The following is a 15,344-nucleotide window of genomic DNA, read 5'->3' as shown; positions in this document are numbered from 1 at the left end:
TGGTTTCTTTTGGGTCTCATCTCCCTCGAAGCGGGACGGCAGGGCTGGGTGGGGGCCCCTGTGAGAAGCTTCTGCACCTCCAGGCTGACCTTGAGAGCGATTAGGCCAAATCAGGAATGACCCCAGGCCCTCGACCTGCAGCAAGCCCAGGCCTAACCTCTAGCCCCCAAATTCAACCCAACTCTGTCTCAACTCCTGTAGCTCCCAAGTTTGTACTCAACAGTCAGTGAATCACTGTTACTTAGTCATTTTTAGGTATTTTAGAAAGTCATTTTTAAGGGGCGGGGGGAAGGAGGGAGGAAAAAAGGGGTTTAAAAGAAAACAGTCAGCTTTCTGCATTGGCCGGGAATCGAACCCGGGCCTCCCGCGTGGCAGGCGAGAATTCTACCACTGAACCACCAATGCCTCAGCGGAGGCCCTTTTGAACTAGCTCGGTAGTCCTCTTCCGCCCCGCGCGGTTCCCCTCCCCTGCGCTCCGGAGCGGAGTTGCAGCCCCGTCGGGGGCCCGCACCAGCGAGGAGGTTCCCCGAGGGGCCGCGCTTGGCTGAGACCCGAAAGCCCGAGTTCCGTCCTGGCCCCCGCGGCGCCGGAAGCGGGGCACCCCGCCCTGCCGCGTGCCCCCTTCTCCCCTTTCTCCCAGGAAGGGCCTCCCACCCCTGGGATCAGCGGTGTCCCGAGGCTCCCGGGCCGCCCACCCAGACTTCCTGAGGCCAGAAGGCAAGGCGGGGGCGGCCGGAAACCTCATCCGCCGGCCTATGGGCCTCGCGATGAAGGTGAAGGTCTCCCCCCGAATGTCCCCCGTCTGCCCCAGGGCTCCCACCAACCTCTCCCCTCGGTCCTGGGCGCAGGGCAGGGAAGGTTATTTCAGAAACTTCCCTGACCCCCCCTCACAGCCCCCTCCTCCCCACCCCAGCGCCCCGCTTGCTCCAACGGAAACCTCAAGCTGCACTGAAGTTCAGGGGCGGTAGCCCCATGGGATCTTCCTGCCCAGGCCGCGCCCAGCACCCCCCTCGACGCCCACCTCCTCTCACTGCAGCGAAGGTCGCCGGGCCTCCGCCCTCACCATGCCAGTCTGGCTGGCCCTGCATCCCGCCCATTCCCATGCAGGATTAAAGGCTCTTGTAGCCCCTCCACAGCTTTGGGCCCTGACTTAACTCCTCCCTTTCATTCTTTGCCAGACTGAGAGCCACACTAAGATCAGCAGTGCCTGGGTCAGCCAGAGGAGCCCGCGGAGGGCCCAGATCTGACTGGCCAGAAGCCTGTGGGCAGTTGCCCCTCCTGCCACCGGGAGCCACCTGCAAGGTTCCCCGTTCAGAGCCCAGCGACAGGGAAGCTGGTTTGCTGGGGTCTCCCAAGGTGACCTTGGTCAAGTGCCTAGGGAGCTCTTTTGGTGAAGAATCCTGAGATTCTAAGGAAAAGCTGCAAACCTGCTTCCCAAAATTAAACTGGGGTCTAGGCAAGGACTCTGGCCCCGGGCAGTGATCCTCTCCCTGTTTCTATTACAGCAGCAGCTACAGCCTGGACTACGAGCTGCACAGGGAAGACGGCCCCTGCAGGTAGGTGGGTCCTGCAGGGCAGGCCTCTGGGCGCAGGGGAGGCTGGTGGCCTGACTCCCTCTGTCCTGTCTCCACAGCGGGTATGAACACCAGGGGGTCCCTCCCCTCCTCCACCGTGTGCCTGTCAGGATCCGGAGGGCCTACCTGGGCACGGGGGTCAAGGGCCGCTTCAGTCCCCACAGGGCCCCCAGGAAGAGCCAGCTGCCCCCCGAGATAAAGCGTGAGTGAACGGGCACAGCCCTCACCAGCAGGGCTAGTGGGGAGCTGGGAGGCCCTTAGAAGGGAGCGTGGGCCTAGAGGTCCCAGCAGCAGTGCCCTCTGCCCCTGCCCCCCAGTCCAGACCGAGGAGCTGCACTGCCTCAGGGGCGAGCTGAGCCACATCAAGGCCCAGGTGGACCGCCTGCTGGAGCACGTGGAACTCATGGAACAGCGGAGGGACCAGCTTCCAGGTCAGGCCCCCAAGGCTGGGCCCAGGCCACACTCCACAGGCGCCAGGTTTTCCCACTGCTGAAGGTACCCGGGGTCCAGCCTCGGGCTCCCCTTGGCTGCAGGGCTCCTCCTCACCCTCCCCGGGTGCACTCCCCCCCATTCCTTCCGGGTGTGACCCCCCGCCCCCCTGCCCACTCAGCAGCTGTCTGGAGCTAGAAGCTTGTCTCACTCAGCTGCTTGTCCTCTCGAGCCCTGGACACCTGAGATCAGTGCTGCGCGTCGAGTGGCCTCTTTTGGGGTTAGCTGGGGCCTTCAGACCTGGCCGGTGACTGGTGACTGTGCTTGTCCAGGGACAGAGGACTGTGAACAGAACAGGGGCTCCAGCAGTCAGGGGTCCTTATGCAGAACCACCGAACCCAGGCAGGAGCCCAAAGGCCTGAGGGCCCATCTGGAGGCGGACGGCTCCCAGGAGCACACAGACCTGGAGGCTGCGGTGAGTGGCCTGGCACCTCCCCCATCCTCACCCTCCTTGGTTGGGTCCTTGTTTGTGCAGGAGACCACAGCAGTGGCTACAGGGAGGCGACTGACTTCTGTCACAGGCAATATCCGGAAGATAGGGCCCTGTCCTATTCCCCCCCCTTAATTCCCTTGCATTGTCCTGTGCTCCCCACGGAAGCCAAAGCACACGGGCCTTCCTGGACTGAGAAATCCCAACCTGGACCTGATAATAGCCTTCTGTGCAGCTCCCAAGAGCCCCAGTGTTCCCTACTCTACCACAGCCTCCGCCCCTACTGGTGGCCCCTGAAGTGGGCCAAGCTCCCGCCGTTGTCAGGACCCTCTCAGCAAGGCTGGGCTGCTGTAGGGTTAGCAGTAAGGAGCTTCCTTTCTTCCACTTGCCTGTTGGGCCAGGGGACCTTTAGTGCTCCCCAAGATGGAATCACCTCTAGGAAAACTGGGCCGAGTGGACAAAATGCCATGTGTCTGGTGCTTCTGGGTTCACGGGTCTCAGGAAGAATCTACAGTAGCACCGAGATGCCAGAGCTGCCAGGAAAGGGAGGCGGGGGTTGGAGGCTGGGAGTTGTTAACAGATGGCCCCTTCCCAGCCTCACCGCGCTTTGGCCCTCTGTGCTAGGGTCCTGCATCTGCTTCTCCTACAGGTCAAGAATCAGGCGTCAGACCAGGGCTGTCAGTAGCAGGCTGGAACCCCTCCAGGCGCATCAGCTCCAGGCACGGTCCTTGCCTTGAGCGTTTTCTTGAGGGTCTCTCAGCGGCACCCATGCCACCCATTCTGGAGCCAGGGCGATGGAAATGGAGGCGTGGCTCAGCCAGACGGGCCAGGAACCCGGCCTTAGTGCTGCTTTTAGCTTTGGCTCAGAGATTAAAGCGTATGCCTGCAATGTAGGAGACCTGGGTTCAATCCCTGGGTTGGGAAGATCCCCTGGAGAAGGCAATGGCACCCCACTCCAGTATTCTTGCCTGGAGAATCCCATGGAAGGAGGAGCCTGGGGGGCTACAGTCCATGGGGTCGCAGAGTCAGACAAGACTGTGCAACTTCACTTTCACTTTAGCTTTGTCCAAATGGCAGTCTAGGTACTGCAGGGAAGCGGGGCGGCCCACAGCTGCCTGGCACCAGCGCACCATCTCATAGAGCCGGGCCCGCTCCTGCAGGCAGAGCTGGACGCTCACCCCCGGGAGCAGCGTCAGCTCTCTTCCCCTCTCAAAGCCCCCGTCCTGTCTGGGCGTCCACAGGGTTACCGTTTTTACCTTGTTTCTATCTTGTTTCTTTTTGCTGTGGTTCTATATATTTCAGATCTGCTTTGGAAATATACGTCACTGGGGGCAAATAAAGTTTGTATTTTTCCCCCTCGTCAGGGGTTCTTGGTGTGGTCCCCAGGCCTCATTCTGGTCTCTCAGCTGCCTCGAGCCAGCCTTTCCTACCCTGAGACACACAAGCTCAGATCACACCAAGCTGGTGCAGGGAGGACCCCAGGCGGCCCTTTCGCCAATTCAGACCTGAGCACAAACCTGCAGGGCTCAGGAGCCACCCTCTGGTCAGACAGGCCCGCTCTGTCTACAGAATGGCCAGAGCCCATCTCCAGCAACCAGAAACTCTCACTCCTGGCATTTCAAGTGCCCTCTCACCAGTGGACCAGCAACACCAGGACACATTAAAGATAATGCTTGTCCCAAGCCCTGAGAACACACTCCCCAGCTCAGAAGAGCCTTACTCGTTAAAGTCAGTACCAAAAACAAGAGAAGAATGTTTCAGATTATAAAAATTGGTTTTGTTTGGGTTCAGATGTACGTGGAAGGCACAGCCCCCTTATCCCCGCTCTCAAAAGCAGCCCAGTTATTCAGGAGGGAGTCCCAGGCTGGCCTGCATAGGGTCCGTCCCTTGCAGGACAACAGCTCGTTTTCCCGATGAGCCCAGCGAAAGTCCTCTCCAACTTAGGGGTCAAGATGCGCTGGCAGGTTTCTTCAACTGGGTCGTGGCTGGGAGTCAGCTCAATTAGAAAAGTTTCTTTAACGAAGCAGTCTGGAAAGAATCGCTCCAACACGGCTATTCTGAGCACACCTCCGCAGATCCTCTCCGATGCTCCCAGTTCTCAGCTCGGCGCACGCCGTCTGCAGGCCGACGGCGCGGGTCCTTGTGGTGGCAGCTGCGGCTTGGTCCTTGGCGTCCGTCGTTGCTCGGGTCTCTCTGGCTCAGAGGGGCGCGGCGGCACCCCTCCGGCGGGCGGCCCGCACCAAGCACTGCTGAAGAACGGGGTAGAGGCGCTGGCAGCCCTCGAGCCCCAGGCGCACGGCCTCCGCCCAGCTCTCGGTCGGGCCGCCCTCCCCGCTGCCCAGCACCCCGGCCACCTGGTTGAGCACCGGCATGAGCGCCACGGTGAGGCCGGCGGAGGCGCGCTCCTCCTCCAGCAGCGTGGGGTCCAGCAGCCAGGCGGGCGCGGGCGCCGGCGCGCGGCTCAGGCCACAGCCCACCACCAGGTCGTACATCTCGACGCCCGCGTCGGCCAGAGCGAGCGCGGCGGCCGTGAGCGCGGCAGCCAGCGCCGAGCCGCCGTCCTCCAGCAGCAGCGCCGACACCTCCAGCTGCGCGCGCGGGTAGCGGCCCAGGCGCACGGCCGGCTCGAGCGCTTCCTGCAGCGCCAGCGCCAGCTCGCGCTCCTCGCCGCCGCCCGGTGGGGCGCGGCGCCGGCGGCCCGAGAAGGGCGCGCGGCGGAAGTCGCAGAGCAGGCGGCCGCGCAGCGCCGCGGGGGCCTCGCCGCCCGCCCCGGCCGGGCCGCCGCCGCGCTCGCCGCCCTCCGCCGGGCGCGGGCCGGACACGGCGCACAGCACCTTGGTGCCGCCCGCCTCCAGGTAGGCTGAGCCCTTGGCCTGGCTCAGCAGCCCGGCGCGCGCGTACACCGGCCGCAGCCGCGCTGGGTCGCGAGGGGCCGGCTCCTCGCCCTCGCCGGCCGCGTACAGCTGCGGCGGCTGCGACTCCTCGGGCCCGCGGATGCGCCGGTGGTCCCCGGGCATGGCGGCGCTGCTGCCGGCCGGCTCCGCGCGTCAGCCGGCCCCCGTGCGCCGGCGCTTCCGCCCGCCTGCCCGGCCGCGCGAGGGTGCGCGGGAGAGCGGCTGGCGCCACACCGCCCCCTGCCGCCCCGGAGGGGGACGGCGCGCGTAGCGGAGCCCCGGGCCACCGCGAGGACGGCCAGAGCTGGGTGCATGGGTGGATCAGACGGGCCTGCAGAAGTGGGATCTACACCGGCCCCGCTGACCTCTAGCCTTCGCGCCAGCGCAAGCCCAGGGCGTGGGTCTTCTTCCTTTCACTTGTGAAGCTGTAATTGGCCCTGCTCTAGTGACACATCTGTATACGTGTTCCCCCACCGCCTTGCCCAAGAGGTCCCTCTGGTACTGTGCCCTGGCTGGCACAGCTTGTGGAGTGCGTTTGGAACTCTCCCGCGCTGCGGACTGTGTGAGCTCTTTGTATGCCGCACACTCCTCTCCTGGCTTGCCTTTTTGCAGCCAGGGCCTCAGCACCCTTCCTGTTTCTCCTCTTCACCCCCAGGCCTTGTGACTGGTGGTCTCTGCATCTCCTCTCAGCACAAACCTGCTTTTTCTGCTCCAAGTCAGCAGGGCTGAGAATGATTCAGGGCCAGCCTGCTGTACCCAGGGGACTTGAAGTCAGCCAGAGAGGGCACAACTAAGTACTACACACTACAGCTCCCAAACCCAGCTGTCTTCAGACGGGTAAATGGACAGAACCAGGTCAGAGTCTATCTTCACCGTCCAAGTTAGGTCCTGAAACCTGGAATGACCTGGCAGTCAAGGTGTAGGAGGAGGCAACTGACGTTCCCTAAAAACCTCCTATACCAAGGAATGTATCCGACCTCACATCCAACTTGTACATCAGGAGAAGGAAAGACATATGAGACTTATAAATGAGAATGTTCTCCCGTAAAAAGCACCAAAAACGAAGCCTCTCTCTGCTGCCAGCAACCCCAGGGACCATCCTCCACTGAATAATTAGTTCTTCTATCACCCTATTCTGTGAGCCGTCCCCATAGATGTTTTGACGCAAATCCAGGGACCATTATTCTCAAAGTTCAGGGGTCTGGGGCTGGACTCAGCAAGCACCGCAACCAGAAACCAGGTGGAACCAGCAATTAGTCTACAGACACCCAGGGAAGCATGGGTTATCACACTGGGGACACCTACGGGGAGGAGGGCGAGAGGGGAGGAGTAAAAAAATCACGTGGCAGTATCGTATCAAGTATTGCACATGGTCTTTTTATTCTCTGCAGCAAAAATGATTCCTCCCTTGAGGCCCATAGCACTGAGTCTGCAAATAACTCTCTATAGACACAAGTGTGATGATGAAAAAGCAATCCTCGGGTAGTAGTTCTACACGGATGGCGCGGATGTGCTCAGGGCAGAAATGTAACGTGGGCGTTGAGTCACAGGCTGGCTCCCAGGTTAAGTTCCTGTTACTGCTGGGTTAGGACAGACGGGACTGTTTAAAGGTCCCAAGATTCAAACGTCCTTGTGGTGGAAGGAGAGCTCCTGGCTGGATGGGTGTGTCTGGGTCGGGGAGGTGGGGGAGATGCCTCCTGGCGGACCTGCCCTTCCCTCTCAGTTCTTCACGTCTCCCAGGCGCAGCTGGGCAAAGGAGGTGGCCAGCTGCAGCGCCTCCTGCAGGCAGCCCACGTTCTTGCCCGTGGCCTGAGCAGACACGTCTTTGCCACCGCCTTTGCCATCCATCAGGCCTGACACCTGCTGCACCCACTCACTGGCCTTCAGGCCCCGGTTGGCTGCATTCTAGAAGACAGGAAGGCGGAGTGGGAGTCAGGACGGAGGATGGGATTGAGGCAGACAAGGAGAGGGCTGGAGCCAGACACCCAGTCCTGCCCCGAAGGATGCTGCCAGGGCTGAGAGCATACAGCTGGTACCACAGCCAGGGCGATGCGTAAGGAGCAGCAAAGCCAGCACAGTTAAATGTATGCACCAGGGGGAGGGCCTGAGGCTGAGGGGTACTAGGGAGGGGACAAGTGGGCAACAGAACGGCATCTCCAGCAGGCTGCACGCACGCACGCACAGACACACACACACACACACACACACACACACACGCACAGACACACACACACACACACACACACACACGCACACACACACACACACACACACACAGACACACACACACGAGTCTTCGCAAACAACTAAGAAAAATCAGGCTTCCGAGAAGAGCTATAGACATCACCTCCCACAAGCACAGGGCTGCCTGAGCAAGACTGCAGGGCGTTCTGACCTGGGGGACTTGACACAAGCATGTGATCCTGCCGGCCTCGTTATCCACTGTGAAGAGCATGGCGGACGTCTGGGGGGAATGCATCTTAAAGAGCTTCAAGGCTTCGTTCAGGGCCTGTGGGGAGAAGCTGGCATCAGGCCGTGGCACTGGGAAAGGGGACCATGCTCTCCTCAAGTGCAGCGGGTTTGCAGGACTAAGTTCTCGGGGTGCCCCACCCCTCCCCCTGCTAAGAGCAGGTGCTGGTCCCGGAGCCTGGATGGGGGCCCAGCGCAGGGCCCTGCCCACCCGGGCTCAGGATGGCCATCCACCTCCAGGAGCCTAGCTCTCCAGCACCGGCTCCCGCCATGGCTCAGTCCAACTCAGTTCCAGAGGGCGGGCCCTCAGGCAGCTCCTCAGCTCAGAGCCACAGGGCGCACACCAGCCCCAGAGGGCTGAGGGGAGCCTGCGGGGAGGAGAGCAGCAGACGGGCACAGGGCAGCGCGGCGTGCCCGGCTTGCCTTGGCCGAGGCGCCGCTCTCCACCTCCAGGATGACCAGGGGCTGGTTGGGGCTGCTGTCGATGAGCTGCTTCGTCTTCTCCAACACCTGCACGGAAGGCAGTCCAGAGAGAGGCCTCAGGTCAGAGGCCCAGACTCCGACCCCGACCGCAGCCTGCAGCGCCTCTGATGGGTGAATCCTCCTCCCGCCCACACTGCCGAGACCCACCCGCTTCTGCACATCGGCTTTGCTAGCCCGGTCTAGGTCATCCATGACCTTCTTCAGAGACTTGAGATTCTCCCGGAATTCATCCTTCTGCCACTGAGGGATGATGGCAGTGGCCAAGGCCTGGAACCAGAACAGGAATACCACTGGGATCTGGATCATCAGGAGCTAGGATGTGAGCCCAGCCCATCCCACCCTTCCGGCTTTGAACACCAAAGTCCCCCAACCAGTATCCAGGAGGAAAAAGTGGAAGTGTTAGTTGCCCAGTCGTGTCTGACTCTTCACGACCCCATGGACCGTAGCCCACCAGGCTCCTCTGTCCACGGGATTCTCCAGGCAAGAACACTGGAGTGGGTAACCATGCCCTTCTCCAGGCAATCTTCCCCACTCAGGGATTGAACCCAAGTCTCAGAGAACACAAAATCAGAAAATGCTCATAAAGGGACTTGAAACCAGGAGACCTGTAGAAAGTGGGCACCCACAGGACCTCTCCCAAAGCCCTCAACTCCAGTGCCCACTAGTGCTTGGAAGGGGCTCTCCTGCTGTCACCAACAGGGGCAGCAGGCAGGTTCCAGGGTCCACGGAGCCCCCTTTGCCAGGCTGCCAGACATCAGCGGTCAGTCCCAACACCCACGGCCCCAAGAACCACGAGCTGCAGAGGGAGGCGGCCCTACCTCCCCGAGGTCCGCGATCTCTCTCTGCACGTCCTTGTTCGGCGCGGCCTGGGCCTTCACTTTGGCTTCCACGACACAGAGAGATTTCTTCAAGCTCTCTGCTTTCCTGAGGGCCTGTGAGGAGGACAATCAGAGTTGTAAACTCTGGGTCAGGGAACCTTGAACTTCACAATTCTGCTGGTAAACTGTGGCAGGCTCTGACACAACACTCTCCCACAACATCAGACCTTTCTCTTCCTTCAGGGAGCAGGTGTCTGCAGCCTCATGCCCCAGAAGGGAGCACCCTCCTCACACACCTGGCCAGTGGATCTGGGGCTCAGGGGTGACTGAGAACTCACGCGTCAGGAGCCCTCTGCACCCATGAAATGACCACTCCTCAACCCTCAGCATGTGTCAGGCGTGAGCTCCAGTCCCTACGCCCAGAGCAATTGCCCCCCTACTCCACGCATCTCAAACTAGGTACATGCCCCCAGGGAGAGGCAGCAAAGTGCCGGGGGCACGGGGAACATGGCAAAACACGGCCTCCCTCCTGGACATGAACGCGTGACAGCAGAGCTTACCTGCATTTTAACAGATTAAAAGACAGCTAGGAAGTCTCACATGACAGTGGCTTTCTCCTCCCAGTCACAAGTAACTGGAGGACATCTGGAGGGCGTGCTGGACCTTCGAGTCTGACCACAGCGGCCGTGTGACCAGCTGCCCTGTGGATTCACAGCCTGGGCCCACAGACCAGCCTCATCCGCTCACCTTCTGGGCTTCAGCCCCTGTGACAGCAACTATCCTCCGGATGCCCTTGGCAATAGCTTCTTCACTCACGATCACGAACGCTCCCGCGTGACTCGAATTCTGCAGGTGTCTGCACGGCAGAAAGCAAAGTTCACAGTTGTCCCTACACCTGGGAGCCCTCAGCTGGGAGCAGGAGCCCTAGGAGGTGGCGGCTCCCAGGGAAGCTTCCTCAGGGAACAGGGGAAAAGGCCCTTCATGTTTAGTCGGGGTACAGTTCTGGCCAGGAAAGGGAAGGCAGTCAGAGAAGGCCTGGCTGGGGCTGACTCTGAGCAAGGAGCCGCATCTCTGAGCCTCAGTTTTCTCATATGTTAAATGTGGGAAATTCTCCCTCACAGGACAGTTATCTTCTGTCCCTTCTGAGAGTATCGGTGGATTACCTTTAAAATGTTACCACAACCCCTTCAACAACTGCACTGCTCAGAGAACCTCACCTCAAATGCTCATTTACTGTGTCATCCACAAGGACCCTGACCCCAACCCCCACCTGCCATCTACCTGCCACAGACTCACAGGAGGCCCTGGATGGGTCTACTGTGGCCTTAGGAATGTTCTTTTTCTCATGATTCCTTTAGAAGCAGGAATTTCCCAGGCCACCAGACTGTTCCAGAAAGACCTCAAGGGATACGGAGATCTTCAAGTTGGCAGAAACAAGTGACTGCCCACAGCCAAACTGAGTCAGGTCTACCGTGTGGCCTAACATCGGGGCTCTGAGACAATGGGGTTGTTAATTCCCCAGATGCACCTTCAGCTGACAAAGGGAACTATATGAGGCCCTGAGAATGGAAAAAAGCTAAGACCAGGTCAGAAGCGCCACGGCCCTGCTGAATCATGAATTCACAGGCTTCTCTTGTCACCTGTCCAGGGAGCCAGAGCAAACAGGCGTGAGGTAAGGGTTAAGGTGACGCTTCTCACTTTCTCCTCCTAAGAAGAGCGTTTCACCACACACTCAGTAAAGTCAATGTCAGACACCAAAGGGTGTGATGGGAGCACAAAGATGCTGGCTTCTGGGAGAGCTGCTTGGCACCTGCACTTCTCAGGACTCCTCTTCAACCTCAGACAAACGAGAGCTGGTCTAGCCCATTACCCACATCCTCCGAGGGTCACCCAAATTAGTAAGAGGCAGGTCTACCACTGCCCCCGAGGTACTCACGTTCCCCCACAGAACTCAACAGAAGTGAGCGAGCCAGCAGGACCGGAGGGGTCATCCAGTAGCTCAGACACTGGGACCCCAATGGAGACGACTCGCACAGGGTCAGGGTAGGTCTCATCAAACACAGCCCGCAGGCCCTGGATGGCTTTAGCTGCCGCCAGAGAACAATCCTCAGTATAGACCGGCTGCCATGGAGAAAGGACAGGAGAAACAGCTGGGAAAACATCTTCTCTGGGGGTGCAGTAGGAAGCAGGGAGACTGAGGTTTGCAGGCAGGGCTCTGGTTTCTGATCCTGGCTGTGCTGATCATGTCCCAGAATAAAGCCCCATATGTAAAGTCAAGGAGCTCAAAATAGGAATTTCCAACTATTTTGTTAAACCATGCACCAAAAAATGGATATGCTGCTATACATAAACCAGACATAACTAGAAGGGCTCTGGTTGTCCTGAGGAGGAGGTGGAGCAGAGACCCCTCACTCAACACCAGCACTGCCCCCTACCCAGCGCAGCTGAGAACCACTGTGATAAGCACGTGTGTTCACGGGACAGAATACAGTTCAACAGAAGGAGAGCATCTGGGCGGCGGCGGCTCCGTAAATGGTGCAGGAAGGAGAGAAGTTCATGACTCAGTTCACATATAATCCAACCTACCTTGGCTGCCTCAATCATCTCATTTGCGATCTCCTCAGCCTTCTTGATCTGCTGGGTGGACATGGCTCCCTTGGCAGTGAAGTCAAAGCGAAGGCGGTCAGGCGCAACTAGGGAGCCTCTCTGGTCAGCCTCCCCCAGCACAGAGCGCAGGGCAAAGTTCAGGATGTGAGTGGCTGTGTGGTTGCTCATGACAGGCCTTCGCCGGGGCTGCATGGGGCAGAGCAGGCTGGTGGAGAGGTCGGTGGTGGACTGCTGGTCGGTCCCCAACACGCACTCTCCCCTTCTTCCCGAGTCCTAAAGGCTTTCGCTGGACACATGGCTGTGCAGAAGAAAGCCTACAGCGTCCCTCACAGCTAACTGGCCAGGTGAGTCAATTCCAGTCAGTGAGAAGGGACACATTTCCCTTCAAGGGAAGGAACACACCCCCGCGCCCCTTCCCACCATCTACAACAGGAGTGGCAAGTTACGGCCTGTGGGCCAAATCCGTCCTGCGGTCCCTTTCTGTAGCTGGGTTTACCAGAACACAGCCCACCTCTGCGCTTACATATTGTCTACAGTGCTTTTGTGCCACAACAGCAGTTGTGATGGAGACTGTATGGTTCAGAAAACCAAAAATATTTACTATCTGGTACTTTACAAGGGCTTCCCAGGTGGCTCCGCGGTAAAGAATCCACCTGCCAATGCAGGAGATGCAGGAAACCCATGGGTTTGATCCCTGGGTCAGGAAGATCCCCTGGAGGAGGAAATGGCACCCCACTCCAGTATTCTTGCCAGGAAAATTTCCGTGGACATAGGAGTCTGGCGGGCTACAGTCTGTGGGCATGGGGTCGCAAAAAGTCAGACATGACTGAGCAACTGAGTATGCACACATGCATGCAGGCAATTTACCAGAAAAGCTCACCAACCCCTGGTCTAGAGAACGGATCTGACAGCAATCTTTTTGGAACATGAAATCAAGAGCAACATCCCAGCAATGGTGGAAGAACAACAAAGAAGAGCAAGGCCCTCTGACTTTGTGAGGAGGGTCTCTGCATCAGTGTGGGCTTTCAGGTGAAAAGCACATTTCCACTCTGTTTTATGCTACTATTATTTTGGAGCTCTGGCACATGCAGTAGCAACTGTTTCTTAACATGGGATCCTTGGCTCCTGAAGTATTTGAGGTAAAGCTGGAGAAAGGCAATCCATGAAAACGAAGCTACAGGATCTCAACTGAAATCACCGTGGTCTTACTTGGGACGTTAAGATTTAAATTTCAGTTATAGCCCTCAAAATTTACTTCTGCACCTTACTTGTAATTTACCTATTTATAATTTCACTTAGAAGGGATAATAATGATGGACCAATTTAAAGCCAGAGGAAGAGGTGAATTCTGTTCACAAAGTATCAAATCACCATGACGTACACTTTCAGTTCAGTTCAGTTCAGTCGCTCAGTCGTGTCCGACTCTGTGACCCCATGAATCGCAGCACGCCAGGCCTCCCTGTCCGTCACCACTCCCGGACTTCACTCAGACTCACGTCCATCGAGTCGGTGATGCCATCCAGCCATCTCATCCTCTGTCGTCCCCTTCTCCTCCTGCCCCAATCCCTCCCAGCATCAGAGTCTTTTCCAATGAGTCAACTCTTCGCACGAGGTGGCCAAAGTACTGGAGTTTCAGCTTTAGCATCATTCCTTCCAAAGAAATCCCAGGGCTGATCTCCTTCAGAATGGAGTGGCTGGATCTGACGTACACTTTAAATATCTTATAATTCTACATGCCAGTTATACCTCCATACAGCTGACTTCTTTTTTAAAAGGGAGAAGGAGAGGATCAGTAATCCTATCCAGCACTGACCAGCATGAAGCAACTCACCTCATCAATGAACAGCCGGACCTGGTCTCCCACTTTCAGGCTACCGTAGAGCGTTCCTATGTGCAGCACGTACCCTCCTCGGACCTGAGTGTTCTTCACTGTGAACTCAGTTTTCTAAGAGTCAAGGAGAAGACCAATAAACAACTAACTAAATAAATCCAAACGTGTGTGTGTACGCATATAGGTATGTATACATGCAAATGCAGATAAACATATATATGAATTCTCTCTTTACATGTTATACATATAACATTAATACTATTATGATATATATGTATGTATATACATTAACATATATACAGGCCACCATACACCGGTTATATTATTCTATACACGCAGCACTTTAAATATGTAATAGATGTGTATGTGTACACACCCACTCCATTAGGGAGCATCTTAGAGAATTAAAGCCAGGGTAAGGAAACTCAAGTCCACGCGTCTGGGAACTCGTCCAAAACCACAGAGCCAGCAGCGGCAGAGCAACGGGCCGCATCTTGGATGAGGACCCCGTCCCGTTCCCCACCCTCCCCCGTCAGAGCTGGCTCTCCTTATTTCTGAGGGGAGCCTGGAGGACCCGGGATCACTAAGCAGCCTGGCTGCAAGGACCCTGCTGTGAGGGGAGCTGACGGTGATGAAGCCACACAGTGCAAGCAGCAGGGCCCGTGGCTTCAGAAACACTGGCCGTGGGACAGCCCAAAGAGCGGTGGTGTCTGCCCCTCAGGCCCGGGGGCACCCAGCTGCCAGAGTGGCTGTCGGGGTGCAGGCCGTGGCGGCCACCCGCCCCCCAGCTCGCGAGGAGGAACTGCTGGCTCACGTCTTCGCTGCTGTCGTCGACCTTCACCAGGTACCCTTCGTCGTAGGTCTGCCCTCCCTGCTCGGCGTAGAAACAGGTCTTGTCCAGCACCACTCCACACTCCTGGCCCGTGGACGCTTCCTCCACGAACATCCTGTCCCGGCGCAGAGCCATCACTGTAGCCACTGCGCTCTCAAACACTGCACAAGGGGAAAAACACAGGGGATGATTTCACTCTCACATTCTCAGCTGGCTTGTGCTGGATTCTATTTCTCAAACTCTCCTGAGGTCCTAACTGCCTACTGTTCTGTTGGAAGCCAGCCTATTAGACTCCACAAAAGGGCTTAATATGCTGGTCTTCTACTGGAGAGCACAGTACTCAGGGGTGACCAACTGACCCGGTCTGCTTGGGACCAAGGGATTTCCCAGGATGTGAGGAAACACTGGGACAGTTCTGGGAGAATGGGACAACTGGTCACCTTAACTCTGAGCTATTGAGCAGAAAGCCAGTGAGCGTGATAAGCAGGTATTTAACAGTAGTAATAAATTCCCTTTCCAAGGTCAATTCAGAAAGAATATATTCATTTTGTGGGCTTCCTTGGATAGATTTAGGAATCCCTGCTGGAGTGAAAAAAGAAAAAATAGGACTTCCTGGTACTCCAGTGGTTAGGACTCCACACTTCCAATGCAGGGGGCCCAGGTTCAATCCCTGGCCAAGGAACCAGATCCCCGTGCCACAACTAAGAATTCACATGCTACAGCTGAAGACTGCGACTGAAGACCGAAGCGCTGCAACTAAGACTCAGCACTGACATGTAAACAAATATTAAAAAAAAGAAGAAAGCAAAAACATGTAGTGCCCGTGTATTTGAACAGTCTTCACTTTAGAACACTACTGTTCTAACGCAAAATCCAACAGCCGCTATGAGTTTTATCAGTCAGTATCATTTTCCTTG

The 15,344-nt window shown here is 57.6% G+C and overlaps 2 protein-coding genes and 1 non-coding gene across 14 annotated transcripts in view; all 3 read right to left on the bottom strand.

Annotated features, from left to right (window-relative positions):
* Positions 1 to 334: 334 nt before the first annotated feature.
* TRNAG-GCC (transfer RNA glycine (anticodon GCC)) lies at positions 335 to 405 on the bottom strand. The gene has a single exon. It is a non-coding gene; the product is annotated as a tRNA-Gly (tRNA).
* A 3,843-nt stretch (positions 406 to 4,248) lies between these two features.
* On the bottom strand, positions 4,249 to 5,539 carry EXOSC6 (exosome component 6). Its single transcript, NM_001110189.1, is given in 1 exon segment — positions 4,249 to 5,539. A coding segment is annotated over 1 exon segment (819 nt). The 5' UTR covers positions 5,511 to 5,539; the 3' UTR covers positions 4,249 to 4,691.
* Positions 5,540 to 6,743: 1,204 nt separating this feature from the next.
* Positions 6,744 to 15,344, bottom strand: part of AARS1 (alanyl-tRNA synthetase 1) — a 59,509-nt gene continuing 50,908 nt past the window's right edge. For 11 of the 12 annotated variants that reach the window (XM_059876625.1, XM_059876627.1, XM_059876630.1 and 8 more), the window contains 10 exons: positions 14,410 to 14,588; positions 13,596 to 13,709; positions 11,744 to 11,950; positions 11,094 to 11,278; positions 9,905 to 10,013; positions 9,158 to 9,271; positions 8,487 to 8,606; positions 8,280 to 8,366; positions 7,783 to 7,896; positions 6,744 to 7,292 (listed from right to left, as the gene is read on the bottom strand). In XM_059876625.1, the coding sequence (XP_059732608.1) occupies positions 7,107 to 7,292; positions 7,783 to 7,896; positions 8,280 to 8,366; positions 8,487 to 8,606; positions 9,158 to 9,271; positions 9,905 to 10,013; positions 11,094 to 11,278; positions 11,744 to 11,950; positions 13,596 to 13,709; positions 14,410 to 14,588 (1,415 nt within the window). In that variant the 3' untranslated portion in view covers positions 6,744 to 7,106. The remainder of the gene's footprint in view (positions 7,293 to 7,782; positions 7,897 to 8,279; positions 8,367 to 8,486; positions 8,607 to 9,157; positions 9,272 to 9,904; positions 10,014 to 11,093; positions 11,279 to 11,743; positions 11,951 to 13,595; positions 13,710 to 14,409; positions 14,589 to 15,344) is intronic. The other variant, NM_001101075.2, reaches the window with a different exon arrangement.

This window comes from Bos taurus, chromosome 18, assembly GCF_002263795.3.
Source record: "Bos taurus isolate L1 Dominette 01449 registration number 42190680 breed Hereford chromosome 18, ARS-UCD2.0, whole genome shotgun sequence".
Classification (NCBI taxonomy): Eukaryota; Metazoa; Chordata; class Mammalia; order Artiodactyla; family Bovidae; genus Bos; species Bos taurus.
This window is presented reverse-complemented; position numbering and strand designations above follow the sequence as displayed.